At 37.7% G+C, this 16,420-nt stretch overlaps 1 protein-coding gene across 1 annotated transcript; it reads left to right on the top strand.

The window, feature by feature from the left end:
- Positions 1–13,780: 13,780 nt before the first annotated feature.
- On the top strand, positions 13,781–15,196 carry LOC122669367 (zinc-finger homeodomain protein 4-like). The gene is made up of 2 exons (XM_043866120.1): positions 13,781–14,895; positions 14,988–15,196. Exon 1 carries the CDS (start codon positions 13,994–13,996, stop codon positions 14,861–14,863), a length of 870 nt encoding a protein of 289 aa, XP_043722055.1. The 5' UTR covers positions 13,781–13,993; the 3' UTR covers positions 14,864–14,895; positions 14,988–15,196.
- The last annotated feature ends 1,224 nt before the right edge of the window (positions 15,197–16,420 follow it).

Raw genomic sequence — 16,420 nt, 5'->3', positions numbered from 1 at the left:
ATTTGGTTGCAGCCATGTTCCTACTGCCCAATCATAGGGTTTGGGAAATATAAAACCTAAAAGGACATTTATGAATCCAAAGAAAAAGGAAATTATTCCAAATTGATACCTACCATTGGGGGCAGCAGAACATGGCTGCATCCCGGGTTGCAGCCAAATATTTTCCCTTCTAATCAGCTACCCTTTCCTACCAAGAAGATGATTTAATTAGGGCACATACTTGTGAGTTAAATACCTTAGAATCTGTGCAGCTCCGATCCCCACACAGACACCAAAACACACGCAAAAAGAGAGAGAGAGAGAGTGAAGGCGTGGGGTTTGAGAATGATCTTTCTGCCAACATCCACTTTGCACATTAAAAGCCCCTTCCTTACATATGCCAGCCTGAATTAATTGATTTTCTTTCCCTCCTCAAATAGGGGTCCCCACGCACAAGGGAGATTACTTCTTTCTTATCCTTAGGGTACCCTACTCCATTCCCAACCTTCCAACCCTTTTTCCTTGCTCATAGTCCCACACACTAACCCTTGATCACCCTCACCCTGTACGTAAAAGGCTCTAAACCCCACCCTTTGCTGGGTCAGGTTACCTCCATCACAAAAAATCAAAAAAAGAGAGATGATCAACTTGTCAAAGTGAGAAAGAGATAGCCTGCCCTTCTCATCAAAGCCAAAGCTCCATTAATCAAAAGTAGAATAAAGCTCCAACAACACTTAATAAAAAGACAAAAACTTAACTCTGCTTTTTCTATCACAAATATCTCTACCTCTATCTATCTATCTATCTTGCAATATTATCATTGAAAATGAACATGGACAAGGTCCCTCTCCAGTCCATGTATAGTGGGGGATTGGTCCAGTCCATAAAGACCACTTCAATTCCATTATGCCCATTAAGCTGGCTAAGCTTAATTTGATGAGATAAAACTTCTTTAAAGATGCTTGGGACGTACAGCCCACTGATGACATGGGTAGTTTGGTAAATTCCTTCCCGGCTCATGTAATTATTATAGTATAAGAAGAAAAGAAGGTTTGTGGGGTTCTTGAAACTTGCAAGAGAAAAAGAGAGAAGAATAAAAGAAGATCCATTGTTGGGTCTCTTTGTTTCCTTAACTCTGGATAACTTTAGCTTTGATTTCTTGCTTTTGGGATAAGAATAAAAGAGAAAGAGAGAGAGACCCAACAAAATGGCGTTGACATTTGTGTTTTCTTCCATTAAATTGATGGAACATAGTTTTTGGGGTCTGTGATTGGTATCAGGTAAATTCTATCAGTTAGCTAGATTCCAATCTAACCATTGAGATTTGACAACTGCACATGAAGCCCTCTCATTTGCGTGCTCGGAAGTAGAATATTAATGTGCCTTATTCAGCCAAACTTCAGATTCTCTCTAGTATATGAAAATTAGCCAAATAAATCAATTTTGGTATCAAAAAGAATAAAGCCATATTAATGAGAGACTTGGAGGACACAATACCTTATGTAAATGCATGGAAAATAATTTACATTTAAATTCTATTTTAAATCAATAGAATTTTCATTTGTCTAGAAGGTGGACGTCGGCGCAACAATAAAGTTACTCTATTATGACCTAGTTATCGTGGATTCGAGTTGAAAAACAGCCTCATCGTGACTTGGAATTAAATATGCTACATTATGATCCTCCCCAGACCCTGTAGTGGTAGGAGCCTCATGCATCCTTTGTCTTTAAATAATTTCTTGAAAATATTTTCTACCGTTACCAAATGAATACTTTCTATCTTATGTTTTTTATATATTTATTTATCTATGGATAAGAGATCTCTACTTGGTCGCATGGTCTCTACACAAGCGTATGGGTAGTCGGATATCTACCCAGGGGGCAGAAATGTCATCTCACGGTGCCTGTGAGAGGGCGTAGGAAACACCACCAAGTAGAGATCTTTATCCCTATATTCTATTTATTTGGGTCTGAGAATTGAAACTAATGAAAAGATTACATAGGAAAATGGAGAGTATAGAATCCCTTGATGATACTATCAAATATTGTTAGGTTATTGAAACCATGCATTTTGCTTTTCCTCTATCCTTTTATTCTCTTATCCCCTCTACTTTTTATCTTTCACTAGAGGTGGGGTTGGGCTGGGTTGGGTTGAGTAGTAAGAGGAAAATAACGGTTTTTCTTTTTGAGAAAACCATCTTTTTCTAAGTTGCTTTGAATCTTATACCAAGCGGCAGGATGTAAAACCTTTGGCCAAGTGCCCAAGTCAAGACAAAATTTAAAAGTGGTGGGAATGTTTCAACGGCTACTACTTTGCCCTTTTCCTTTCTTCTTTTATCCATATGTCTCTTTTGTTCTCTATTTTCAGTATCAGAAAGAGAGAGATTCTCTATTACTAGGACCCAAAGATAGAAAGCTCATGCATTATAGAATAATTATGAAGAGATCACTCTCATATCTAACAAGAAAATACCACAAAAAATTAAAGTTAATTATTGAACGTCGTGCTTGGTGCATTGGTCAGATGTTCACTTGCTGAACGGTTGGTCACGGGTTCAAGTCCTTGAAATAGCCTTTCTGGAAACAAGGGTAAGACTACGTACATATGACCCTCCCTAGACCCTGCTAAACGTGGGAGCATTGTGCACTTTGAAAATGATGACATGATATAACTAATTTATAAATAGAACGTAATAACTACTAAAAAACCATATATACATGAATGGTCCAAAACATGAGTCCTAAGTCCCCAGCAAAGTCGCCACTATAGGTACACACGATGAAACATGCACCTCCATGCACAATGCGAGAAGGGGGATTAAAGTTCACTTTAAGGAGTTGCCATCTAAATAAGGGTCGTCTATGACTCATAAAGATCTCCATATTTCGGGAGAGATAATTAACTCAAATGAATAAGACATGGGTCTTACCTAATTTTAGGTAAGACCCATGTACCTTACTTGGGATCAAGTCGAACGTAGTTCAAGATCATTTGGAAAAGAAATTTGAGATTATACTATGCATGGCAAGGTACTGAAAATAAATAACCTAAACTACATATCTCGTTAATAGTCTGAAATGTCTTTTCTATGAAATTAGGTTTTTGAGTGTGCCATTTTCTATGAAACTATAATAGAAACCGTGTAAACCGTTTAATAAATGATTCGATTTCTACCTATGACATTGTGAATAGAACCATACGATTAACTTGAACCAGAGTTTGGTGCAGAAGTGAGAACAAAAGAAAATGAGTATAGGATTCCCCAACTGTACTAAGGTGGAAACCTAATCTGCCAATTGGACTGATAGTCATGACAGAATCTAATACGAAATTCAGACCAATTCTTGGCTGTTTGGAGTTGGACTCTCATGAGTCACGAGAGTCTGGACTCAGTCTGACCCAAAATGAAATGTCACGGACTACCAAAGAAGCATAGATTTCTTGGAAGATTATATCCGAAGGAAAGAAAATGAGAACGAACCCAAAAGCATTTTTTATTCCAAAATTTGCCAGTGGGCAATGGCATAACATGTTATACCTTACTCCCTCCAAAACCCAAACAAAATCAGGAAGAAAAAAAATGCTAAATTCCTAAGAGTCGAGTTTTTCTCCATCTATGGTGAATGGTATCTTATTCACCTCGGGGTGGGAGAGGGCATCGGAAGGGTATTTTGGAAACATAATAAAATCCTATAGGGGTTTGTGAACCCTAGGATGATAGGTGAACCGTTCTCTATGGGTGGAGGAAAACTTTCTCTAATTCTTAAAATTTCAAGTCAATAAACATATAGAAAACAAGTTCTCTTAGCCAGAAGGGGAAGTTATACTAGCACTCTCTCCTCCTCATATGGAATGACCTTGCTACCCTCCTATGTAAAAAACCATTCTATCATTCCTCATTGGTTTGCTCCCCTATGTCATTTATTCATAGAACCCTATATATATAACTTCGCACCTTCTTTTAATTTCTCCTTGCCTTATTCCTAAAAATTCATTAAGATAAGGATATAAAAGAGTTTTCAAAAGTAATTTGAATGTCATGTATCATTATGTTGTTACTAAAAGGTATCATTGTCATACACATTTTTTTAGTGTACATGTGAAATAATACTATTTTTTTAACACCCCTCAAGATGCTAAATAATTTGTAACCTTATGTTAGTTCATATGTGTACTCGACGAGTCTACATTTTGATTAAGGTATATATATATATGTATATATAGGGGAGCGTTCTTTGTGGGGGAGCGCAGGAGCCACGTGCATGCGGCACCCAAATGAGAGCGTGTGCACTGACATATCGGGGGCAGGATTTTGGCCTTTCATGGGAGCGCAATGATCATTTTGCCCCCCACTATGTCTGGGAGTAGCCTCCCCCCCCCCCCCCCCAACTGAGAACATTTTTCCATATATATATATATAGAAGAAAGTTTTATGTGGAGGGAGTGTACCTTCCATACCCAAACACAAAGGGGGGCAAATGATCACCTCCTCCATGAAAGGCGGAAATCTCACCCACATGAATGCCAAAGCACGCACTCTCATTGGTTTCGTGTGCACAGGACAGGAGTCATGCTCCCCAAGGGTATGCCTTTGCCTTTGGAGATCGAATCTCTTCTACATTTATTTGTGGCATGCCAGCAGACTGAGACGAGTGGGACAAAAAAGCCCTACCAATCCAAGAATACTGAAGTAAACACGATAACTCACACGCCGTGTTGAGTTTAATTACAAATCAATTAAGGAAACAAAGAGTAATTACTTGATTACAAAGTATATCCATTGTTGGGAATTCAAATTTGATCTCCTTTCATACATCACAAGCAATAGCTACTTTAGGACTCCATTTGCTAGCCTCACAGATAATTTCATTACCTTCACGAGCAAAATATATGATGAGAGAGAGAAAGAGGCATGGATGTAAGTATGAAGTGAGCAATGATTTATGATTTAGACTTTCCAGTCCAAGGTACATGTCCAGTTGGAGGGCATGTCCTCAAGCACATGCCAAAGGAAATGAGAATAGGTACAACTACCCTCTTATAAGTCATAGGGTACATTAGCTCCCACGACAAGTAAAAATAAATACTTCCCGAAAAGAGAAATGGACAAAACAGCGATTCCAAAAAGGTAAGGTGAAAGGTTTCCTGTATTCATTCAGATTCATCTATGGTGACTTGAGAGTTGAGCCTTTGAATCTCATTAATCAACTCTTGCAATAGCAAAAGTTATCATTAATTGTAGTCCTCTAGTAGAATATCTGGAATCCCCTTTCTCAGTCAAATGAGAGGGTTAGATCCCTTGGATTAATTATAGATTTTCTCTTCACCATGGATGAAGGAAAGAAAAACTCGTTCTCAAATTGAAGTTGAAACTTTTTTGCTCCAGAAGTGCGGAGGTATTTTTTATGTTCTTTCATATCCTGTCCATGTGGGTCTCGCATTGATATTTTCTTTTTCCTTCCTGATCATGTGGGTCTCTGTTGATAAAACTATTTCTTACATCAAATTAGAAAGGCATGGAAGATTCCTCCACATTGACAGTGTAGAGAACCTTCTCCCTATTTAGGTCACTTAACCCTGCTTCAAATTAATTTTATTGAATCCATGCGAACGAACACCTGAAAAAGATGCCTAAACGAATAAGGGTACTCTTTAAAAATATAAATAAAAGAATATGTTAGCCAATCAAAACAAGATAGGAATAGAAGAGACGTAATTTTAGAAGATGAAATATAATTACCAATGAAATGAAGAAAGAGGATTGTGATAATTAGAATCCCTTAAAGATGGCAAAAGAGATTAAACAAGTTTTTAATCTAAGACACTAGTAATAGCAAGAGCGGAAAGACACTTTGTGTTTCTTTAAGTGCCCACATGTGCATCCCTTTTTTATCTTAAAACATCGTTAACACCTAAGAACATGGGAAAGGAAGGATTAAAAAAGAGGAAGAGCTTCCTCAAAGCTTACTTTTGTCTATTTCCTCCCTTCCAAGCAAACTCAAATCTCTAAAATTTGAAGAATTAAGTATATCTTATTGTCTTGATCTTAGTATATATTATTTAATAATCTATTTGGATCAAGAGCCTATTTGTTTTAATTATTAATGATAAAGATGATCAGCTTAATAAAACCTCATTATACCACACATCATTCTAAACAGTAAGGACAACACTAGCTTGAAAGTTAATTGGAATTCCCTCCAAGTGTGTCATGATTAGCATGAATAATTTAATTACCACGTAATCAGCTTATGCTCTATTAATGTAATCTCCTCTCAATACCACCTGGGAGGAGGGAGTGAGAGAGAGAGAAAAAATTAGATTTATTAACTATCCAATAATTCAATCTTCACTTCCGTGAACCCTATTACCCGTCTTTTATATGTAAATAGTCCTTTTTAACAGACACCCTCCTCCCAAGGGAGGGGTGAATGTTTACGTAGGTGAGTGTACGTGAACAACTCATAGCCGTTCAATTGAAACATTCTCACAGAATAGATTCTATCTGAATACTTATGAGTTGTTCACGTACGCTCACATACGTGAACATTCCCTGCACTTCTCCCAAGGGGATAGTAAACAGGGTTCAAGGAATCGAATCCATGGAATTGACCAAGTCAGTTTAAAAAAAAAAAAAAAAGGCACAAAAACAATGCTTCTACAAGACTTTTTGGCTCTATATGGCATTGTTTTTGTTCTAAAAATTTGAATCTGGGTCCAGCACAGTTTTTGTGTTTCAATGATTTTGGATCGATTTTGGGTCCTTAAATATGAAGGTATATAATTTTTAGTGGCGGTAATAAATACTATTACTAAAGGGCCTGTGTGGAGGCGATTTAATAAAAGCCCCACTACTTAGATGGAGTTTTTATTAGGTTAAATTGAAAGTATATAACCTTTATCGGTGGTAAAAAAAAAAAATTTACCGCCCCTAAAGTGGTATGTGGCGGTATTTCTGTAGAGATAGCGCCATGACAGATAGGATTTTTATTTAATTAAATGTGGAAAGGTGTATAACCTTCATTGGCAGTAAAACATTAATGCCAATAAAGAGGTATGAGTAGAGGTGATTTAATAGAAGCATCACTGATGGATGGAATTTTTTTATTTAAATAAATGCAAAGGTATATAACCTTTAACCACGGTAAAAAAAAAAAAAAAAATACCGCAGCTAAAGGCCACTTTCATTCAACTTTAAAACACCCGCCAAATCATGGTGGGGACTTTGGCTCTCTGTAGCATACAACTTCATCACTGCAGCATTCAAATCCCCAACTGTCAATCCGATGACATCAACAGCTGAATAGTTCCTTTGTATCATCCCGTTCAGCATCTCAAGCAGAATCTCCTACAATTCTCCAATTGGATTTATGGAGAGATGATGAGGGAGTTCCACATAATCGGGGGAGAGGGATGGGATATGGAGAGAGGAAGGAGGCAATTTGGTGAGGGGTGAATTTTAAGGTTTTTGATCTTTACGATCTATAGATGTCGGTGTTATGAGCATCATCTTTCTCTGCATTTTCTATTATTTGCCAATGTTGCATAAGGTTCAATTCTCTCACACTCGCCTTATCTTTTTTTTTTTGTGTGGAGAGGCGCCGTGGGGTGGGGTTCCTTTTTTTCTTCCCCCGGCCTCCCTTTTCTCCTACATTTTGCAAAAGATTTTGGTGGTGTAAGAGCATGGTTTGGCAAAAGTGGGGAAAAGGCCGCAGGGTAGGGTGGAGTAGGGGAGGGAGGGATGACAAGGAGCTTCAAGAGGAGGGTGGTGGTAGTAATGGGACAGGCAAGGATAAGCGAGGAGTTTCATGGGAGGGGGAAGGGGATAGGGGATGGGGAGGGGCGAGGGCAACTTGATGGGGCGATTGAAGGGTAGTTTCAGGAGTGGGACCGGTTGGTGGCGGGGTGATCGGTTACGTACACGGGTGATGACTAATTTTCACCACGAAGCAATGAATCTGGCTCTCCTCCAGTCGTGGAGGGAGTTGGAGGATCCAGCCCAGCCAAAACATGGGGTTCGATCATTTCACAAAAATGACCCAAAACCCCTGCTTTGGCTAGGTTGGAGCTCCCGCCACGGCTGGAGAGCGGAATTGCAAAACATTAGTGGCGCTGCATTTAGTGGTGGATCCCCTTGGGGAAAAAAAAAAAACTGCCACTAAAGCCTTTGGTGGCAATTTTAAGACTTTTAGGAGCGGTAAAAATCATCGGCTATAAAACTAGTATTTTTATAGTGAGGCCGATCCTGATTGCTCTTTCTAATCCAAAACAGCCTATTTTGGATCGGCGGAGCCGTTACACTTGATATGGATCGGCCAATCCACCCAATCTGAATACATACATGATGCCAACATGTCGTGCTATCACCCTTTAAAAATAAATAAACAAAATACTCGAACAAAGCTTGGGAATGCATAACACGTGGACGGCTGAGATTGGGAAAAAAATGTGAAACCTTGCATGAAGGGAGTGGCCCAACGGTCGCCTGATCAGAAACAATAAAATAATGTGACCAATCGATAATCAACCATTTATATCCCAATTAAACTATTTAAGCACATTTAACCTGATTTTAACCCTTTATTGCCTTTTTAGTCCAATAAATTCGATTACCTTGGGCCCGATTATGGGTGATAAACTGATAAAATAGAAACTTATCCATCCCCTGACCTACGCGGACAGATTACTTAAACGGACAAAAATGGTGCGAGATCTTAAAATGGTGGAGACTTATTAAGCGCAACCGAAACCGACCTGCCCGACCAATTTACACTTCTAGCCAAGAGAGGGAGGTGGTGTTATAGTAATCGCTGAGACTCTAGATTTTTGTCATTAATTTGTTACCTTTTATTATTTTTTTTTCATATTATTTTCCCAACCGATTCCACCCCGATCCAATTTAGGTGGAATTGGCCGATTCCTAGCTGATCCAGTTGATTCAGAATATGATCAAATCTGAATCGACGAAAACCTTTTCTTTTTTTTCTTTTTTTTCTTTTTTTTTTTTGTGGTAATGGACGACGACCAATTCTGGTGACAGAGAGAAAACTGAAGGAATAGAATCTACACGTACATGAAGTGATTAAATCACTTTCACTTTTACCAAAAAAAAACACTTTCACTTTTACTGTTTACATGAAATGTGTCATGGGATGTAGGTCCCACAATTAATTTATTAATTTTATATTAAATTTTTACACATGTCATGTGGACAGCGTAAGTGAAGTGAAAAATCAATGAATACGAAGATAAAGCGGAAATGGACAATACTAGCAGCATTGGAAAAAGAAATATCATATTCAGGAATTTTAACTCTTTTTTAAGGGAAAATCTTGTTTTAACCAAGGTAAGTGAAAGAGAAAGAAAAAAAAAAAAAAGTTTTAATGTACCTTTTGACCTTTTTATCTTTTTAGTGTTTTTTTTTTCAATGAGAGTAATTTCTATTATTTCACATAAATAATATATTAAATATTTGCATTGAGTAAATTTTAATTTTTTGAAAACCCGTTTTCATTAATGCATTAAATACTACATTATATAATTTTTTTTTAAAATGACAATTAAAAATAAGATTATTTTCCAACAATTTTAGTGTGAAAAGGAAAATATCTGTTGTTGTCAATGATAATTTTCCCCAAGATGGCCAAGTTGATAAGGAGAATTACTAATCATACAAGATGAACAAAGGAGATAAAACAAAATCTTTAAAGATAAAAAGAAGAGACTTTAAATGTGGTGAGATGGAATAAAGGAAATGGATAATGAAGAATAAAGTGATTTGGATTGAAATTACAAAAGGATATATAAATCATTGGGTAAAGATCGCTACCAGGTCGTGTGGCCTGCATGGTTCCTACACTTAGATATAGAAATATGTGAAAAGATCACACCACCCCCTATGAAATGGTGGAAATCCATCCTGGTGTGTGCTTCCTTTGGCCAACGTGCATGTGCAAGCTCTAGAAACCCAAATAGCGATTAATTTCCCAACAATCATGCATTCACTTTAAAACACACATATAAATTCCTCAAGAAAATTGTAAGAAAATATATAAAGATGTTTGGCATGTAACATTCTCAATTGAGTCAATTTTTTTCAAATCAATCAAGACAACAAAAAGTTTAATGAAGAAAAAAGGTTTTCCTTCAACACAACATCTTGGGTTTACAAATCCTTGTAGGGTTTTACTATGTTCTCAAAATACCCTCATGATATCTTTTCGGGTGCATCTAAAGCCCCGCAGTGAATCGATTCCCATTAATTAGAGAAATAAATAGGTATTGTAACAAAAATTTCTCCAATGCAAAGTGCTATATATGATTCATGCATTTTTCTTGAACGTGATTTGTGAGAACATTCAAGTTAACATAAAAAAAAGACGTACCCAACGCACGAGGCTCTCGTTATTACAAGGTTTAGGAAGGACCATAATATATAGGGACAAATATATCCTTATGTTTTTATTTCTTGGCAGATTCTAATCCCACGTTAGAATGAACACTGGTTGCTTTCTGAATCACCCTCTTCTGTCAATTGTACGTACCATAATTTCAGGAACAGGAAGGTGGTGGGGTCGCTAGTTATTACATATTGTACTACAGTTAGGGTGTATTTCGCACCCATGCTTTATAACCCCACCAAAAAAGGGTGTACCTGAACCGGTCAATCCGGATCAAACCCTAAATTAAACCAAACCAAGATGATCAAGACCCAAATAAATCTGAAAATTGATCGAACTGAACCAAATAGTAACCCGATTACAAACCGATAACTAAAAACCAGATGAAAACTGAATCTGATTGAGACCAAAATTGATTCAGTCTGATCAAAAGCGAACCAAACCAACCGATTAACACACTTACCCCACCACATGAGATGGAATCACGCGATTCAATCTCGGGTATTTTCACTAATAAAGGTTCAAGATCTAAGCATCAGAACAAGGGTGGTGGTACATATATTGTCAATTTCTACACCTGAACGTATAATAGTATTTTACATGAGAGAAAGAGCCGTTACTGCTAGTTTTTTTTTTTTTTTTTTTGGGGGGGTAAAGAGAAAGAGAGAGAAGCCCAGTATTAGTAGGTGGTACTCCCTCTTTCCCTCTTCCTTGCAATGTTAGACCCATATGATACCTATCCTTTCCTTTGGGGTGAAGCACCAGTTGGTTGTCCTACAAATATTGGAAAGGACATCATGGGGACTTTGTTTGGGCCATTCTGTTCATTCAAATAAATGAGTCACCCACCCATGCCCTCTTTTCTTTTTCTTTTGTAGAAAATTTCAGTAAATATTTTGATTCAGTAATTTAATCCATTAGAGCTAATATATTTAACAGATTCAGCTATTTCTATCCAGGAAAAAAAATGTAAAAAAATATTCATTCCGTCAAAATTTATTAAAGCAAAAGAAATTATTATAAGGGCATTGTTCTATGTGCCGCAACGCAAGCTATGCCTAGACACATGGGGGTGGGCGCAATAACCATCCTGCCCCCCTTAAGTGGCAGACCCATGTGCCTGGACACAACCTGCCCTACAGCACAAGAGAACATTCTCCCTTTATTATATTTGCTTTGAAGTTTTCAGGTTTCCTCTTCTCCCCCTCCCCCTCCCCAAATGGCAAGAGTTTATTTTACCCAATTTCCCTATAGAATAATTTAATTGAAGAATATATAAATACAAGTACACTATCTTAAATATAGACATAATTGGCCAATAAAATAAAATAAAAGAAACATTTTGGTAATGATTTATAAACCAAGACTTGTGGTTAATTATTTATAGGCTAAGGCTTATGATTTTTTATTTATGCATATTAACAAAAATGTATTAGGAGAAAGTTTTCTTTCACCCAACTGGAAGGGTTCAGCTACCCGTAAAGGATCTTAAAACATCTCTTTATTTATAAATGGTCGAACATATCTTTCACTATTGTGCGATACCCTCTACAGTCTATATATACGAAAACTACAGTCAAGGGATTTTCCTTCACCGTTGAACAAATATCACCTTTGTTAAGAAGACATTTAAAAAAAAAAACAAAAACAAAAACAAAAGGTTTAATGCACGGCCGTGTACTTACACAATCGTGCATTCAACTGTTGGATGAGAGAGAGGGATGTGCAATTACACTTCTGCCCCCACCCCCATCCAACGGTTGAAAGGCACAACTATGTACATATACAGTCATGCATAAAAATTGTGTAAAAAGAAAATAAGAAATAGGGGGATAGCTACCAGGCTGTGTGACCTCTACACTAGCACGAGGGCAATGAGAGTGTGCACAATGCACACAACAGGGGTGGGATTTTTCATCTCACGAGGGTGGGGCAATAATTTTGTCCTTCATGTGTCTAGGCACAATCGTCACATTGCCTACAAGCCATTTTTTCTTGCAAAAAAATAAATAAAAGAAAAAAAAATGTTGATTGATCGTGTGGTTCTTGGGTCTAAACTCTTGACACAGGAGCATGCAAATTTACCATTTTGTATCCTATGAAATAAAAAAAAAAAAAAAAAAAAAAAAAAAACCATCCATATTAATACAATGCGTGTGTTCTCATTGACCAAACAACATCTTTTACCCCTAAATAAATAAATAAATAAATAAATAAATATATATATATATATATATATATAAATAGGGGGTAAAAAGGTAATTGTGAGAGGTAAAGTTCTCTTAAAATAATATTTGGGTTTTCAGTCAACTTACTCTTAAATAAGGAAGTTTTGGTATTTCCCTTCAAATTTTAAGACATTTTCTTTTCTAGAATTCTTCCGTGAGGATTTAATGCCTTTCTTTTCCAAAATTCTTCCGTGGGGGGTCTCCCTCTTTCTCTTTCTCTCTCTTTCTCTCTCTAATCTCTATTACGGTCTCTGACACCACTGCTTCTGTATTGCTTCTCTCTCATCTTCTCTCTCTCTCTCTCTATTACAGTCTCTGACACCACTGCCTCTGTATGGCGTAAGCTTGATGCCTGATAGTGCAAGCAAAGCAAAAACCCCACTTTTTTTTTTTCTCGTCACTCTCTCTCTCTCTCTCAAACCATCTGTCCTCCTCTTTGTCTGTAAAAACCTGCTTTTTTTTTTGTCCCCCTTCTCTTTCACACCGGCAATTCCTTTTTGTGCTCTTTCACTACTACTATAAGCTCTTGCTTAGTGCTTGACATCCTAGAAATCCCACCCACAAAACCCATCTTCATTTTCTCATCTCTCTCTCTCTCTCTCTCTCTCTCAAGTTTTGCCTCTTCTTCTCCTTCACCATCCTACTTGCTCTTCTTTTTTATTATTAATTTCCAATGCTTCTATTCCTTCTTCTTTGTTAAAACCTGTGTCTTAGCTGTTGAATGTGTTTGTTTTTTTTTCTAGTTCAAGTTTTGCAGAGAAGCTGATGTAGGAAGTCCATTTCTTTGTTAATCCACCAAAGCCTGTAGCCAGTAGTGATCAGAGGAAATATTTCATGCTTCTGTGACTGTCTTCATATCATTTTCCCCCTTGACTTTCCATTTCTAGTTTGAAAAAAAAAAACCAAAAAGAAGAGAGTTTTTACTCCTTATTCATCAGCTCCTCCACCATCATTTCTGTATGGTTTGGCTAATCTGTTAACTCTCTTCTTCTCTCTCTCTCTCTCTCTCATTAGCTTTAGAGAGAAGAGATATATAGACTGATCTTTTTTGTTCATGCCCACTACCGCCAAGTTGAGGAATCAATAGAGAGAGGGAGAGAGAAAAGAAAAGCTTTAGTGGTTAATTATTTAGGTAATATTATGGTGTCAAAGAGTATCAGAGGTCTTTACATTCTGTAGTGGGTCATTACAGAGGGGAGAAGAAATGGAAAGCAAGAAGGGGGGACATTCCTGAAGACAAGTCTCAAGAATCCCAGACCAAAAACAAGTTCTACCCTTAATCATTCTGGCCTCTAATTGTCTTCTTCTTCCTTTGTTCTTTCTTTCTTTTGGTCTCCAAACAAACAAACACACACACAGAGAGAGAGAGAGAGTGAGAGTAAGAGATGGATCTTTCAGGTCAAGAAGAAGAAATCCCAATTCCAATAACCAGCACTTATGCTGGGGGACATGGACACATGATCCATCATGAACCCACTCCTCCACACAACCACATTATCCCTTCTTCATCATCACCACAGCCTCCGTCTAATGGACCCATAACCCCAGCCCTAGAGGATCACATGCCTTACAAGAAAGTGTTGATCAGGTACAGGGAATGCCTCAAGAACCATGCAGCAGCCATGGGAGGGAATGCCACAGATGGGTGTGGAGAGTTCATGCCCAGTGGAGAAGAGGGTACCCTTGAAGCCCTCAAGTGTTCAGCTTGCAACTGTCACAGGAACTTCCATAGGAAAGAGATTGAAGGTGAGTCCTCCTCTTGTGACTGCTACCACCACCCACATCTCAACAGGGTAGGAATGGGATTGGGAAGGAAGCTCATTCTTGGTCCAAACCCACACAAGGTTGGTGGTATGTTAGGCCCTGCTGAGGCCTTGGGTTATCACACTGGAGCTTTCATGCACTCATCTAGAGCAGCACAAGCTCCATTATCTCACCATCAAATGATAATGTCTTACAACTTGGCTGGGGGTTCACTCCCTTCAGAGTCTGATGAGCAAGAAGGTGGTGGTGGAATTGTCCCAAGGCCACCACAGCTAGTGGAGAAGAGGTTCAGAACCAAGTTCACTCAAGAACAGAAAGAGAAGATGCTCAGCTTTGCAGAAAAAGTAGGGTGGAGGATGCAGAAGCAAGAGGAGTCGGTGGTGCAGCAATTCTGCCAAGAGATTGGTGTCAAGAGGAGAGTCCTTAAGGTGTGGATGCATAACAACAAACACAACTTGGCCAAGAAGAATGCAGCAGCAGCAGTATCTTGAAAACTACTCTACTTTTTTCTCTCCAATCTTCCTTATCTTATTATTCTATGCTTCAATCTTCCTTATTTGTCATTGATGTAGAAGTCCAGCTAGTTTTATACTGTTTTTTTTTTTCTTCCTTTGTATCTCCCTTATTTGACTATTGTTCCCTCCCCCCTTGTTCTTTAGGATTCTCTTTACTTATATATTATTGTGGCAATGTAATGTGGTTTAGGTAGAGTTGGTCTGGCAGAGTTTGAGTTTGAGGGTTGAGTGGTTGACATCCATGCATGTTTGTTTTTCCACAATAGATTTAATTGGTTATCTAAGTTCTAATCTAATCCTTAGCCAATAGCTCTTTAAGTTACCCATTTGGGGTTCTTCATTTTTTGTAGTTTGTGATTCAAAATTTGATTTTTTTTGGGCTTTTTCTTTTGGGGGGGGGGGGGGGAGTTTACCATTTCAGTCATTGGAGTTGCTAAAATGGGGTTGGTCTCCTCTTTTCTTCATCTCTTAATTCCAATTTCTCTTTCTTGTTAGAGAGAGAGAGAGAGAGGGAAAAAGAAAAGTATTTGAATCCTTGGTACTGTAGTGTGTAGACTAGCTCCAAAAATTAATTCAGATAGACCTCCCTCTGTTGTTTTGTCATTGTTTCTAGTATCTTTATTGGTATTGATGTCTATCTTTTTCCTTTGTCCAAAACCCAGGTTTTCTCTCCATATCACCTTCATTTATATATTTTGTATGAATGAATAGTATTATTACCCACTTATTATTCATAAGATTGATTAAAATTTTTTCTCAAATTTCTATCTCCCTCTCCCCCCCCCCCCCCGGCTCTCTCCCCCAAACCCCCTTTTTTATTTAGTTTCTGTTGAAACTATTTGCTCTTTTTGGTGGAAAAAATATTAATTTGCTATGTCACAAGTGGATTAACAACCATTACTTCTCTACACTGAACTTTTTGAGAATGTAATTTTTTCTCTCTCTAATTTCCTGTTGCTCACATCATGTGTGTGTATGAGAGAGATAAGTAATGATATTTGCAGGGCCACCATGCATTCACAAGAGGTGCATGTTTCATTAATTCAATAGATGAGATGAGGGCTTGAAGCAATATATAAGACCTGCTGCACCTCTTAAATCCACCATCAAAAGGTTCAATAGTGCTATTAGGGTTGATGTTCTCTGTGCCGCAGCAGCATAGCCTGCACCCAAACACATGGGCTGGAAATTCAGGGGGGGCAGGGTGGTCATTTCACCCACCTCATGTGTCTGCGTGCACCATATTATTAATAACTCATGAACAAGATATATTAATTCTTTCTCTAAATATTTTTGCTTCTGCAACACATTTTGACTATTAGTCTATAAATTGGCATCTTATTACATTAAACCAAGCTAACATCATCAATTGTTTTGTTTAATAAAAACTATCAATTTGAGAGTTATGATGACAGTTAATAATAAGTCCTTCAACAGATCTCATATGTAACAAATTAACAAATCTACTTAAGATAGGTAATGACGTATCCAGTCTTAAATTCTGCCAATGATGATTCCACCTACCTTCTCCTA

The sequence above is a fragment of the Telopea speciosissima genome, chromosome 7 (genome assembly GCF_018873765.1).
Source record: "Telopea speciosissima isolate NSW1024214 ecotype Mountain lineage chromosome 7, Tspe_v1, whole genome shotgun sequence".
NCBI classification, from domain to species: Eukaryota; Viridiplantae; Streptophyta; class Magnoliopsida; order Proteales; family Proteaceae; genus Telopea; species Telopea speciosissima.
Note: the sequence above shows the minus strand (reverse complement) of the source record. Positions and strands in the feature narration are given on the sequence as shown.

Bases quoted from the DNA above. Each gene is read 5' to 3' on its own strand.
- LOC122669367 (XM_043866120.1), top strand. From the start codon at position 13,994: ATGGATCTTTCAGGTCAAGAAGAAGAAATCCCAATTCCAATAACCAGC.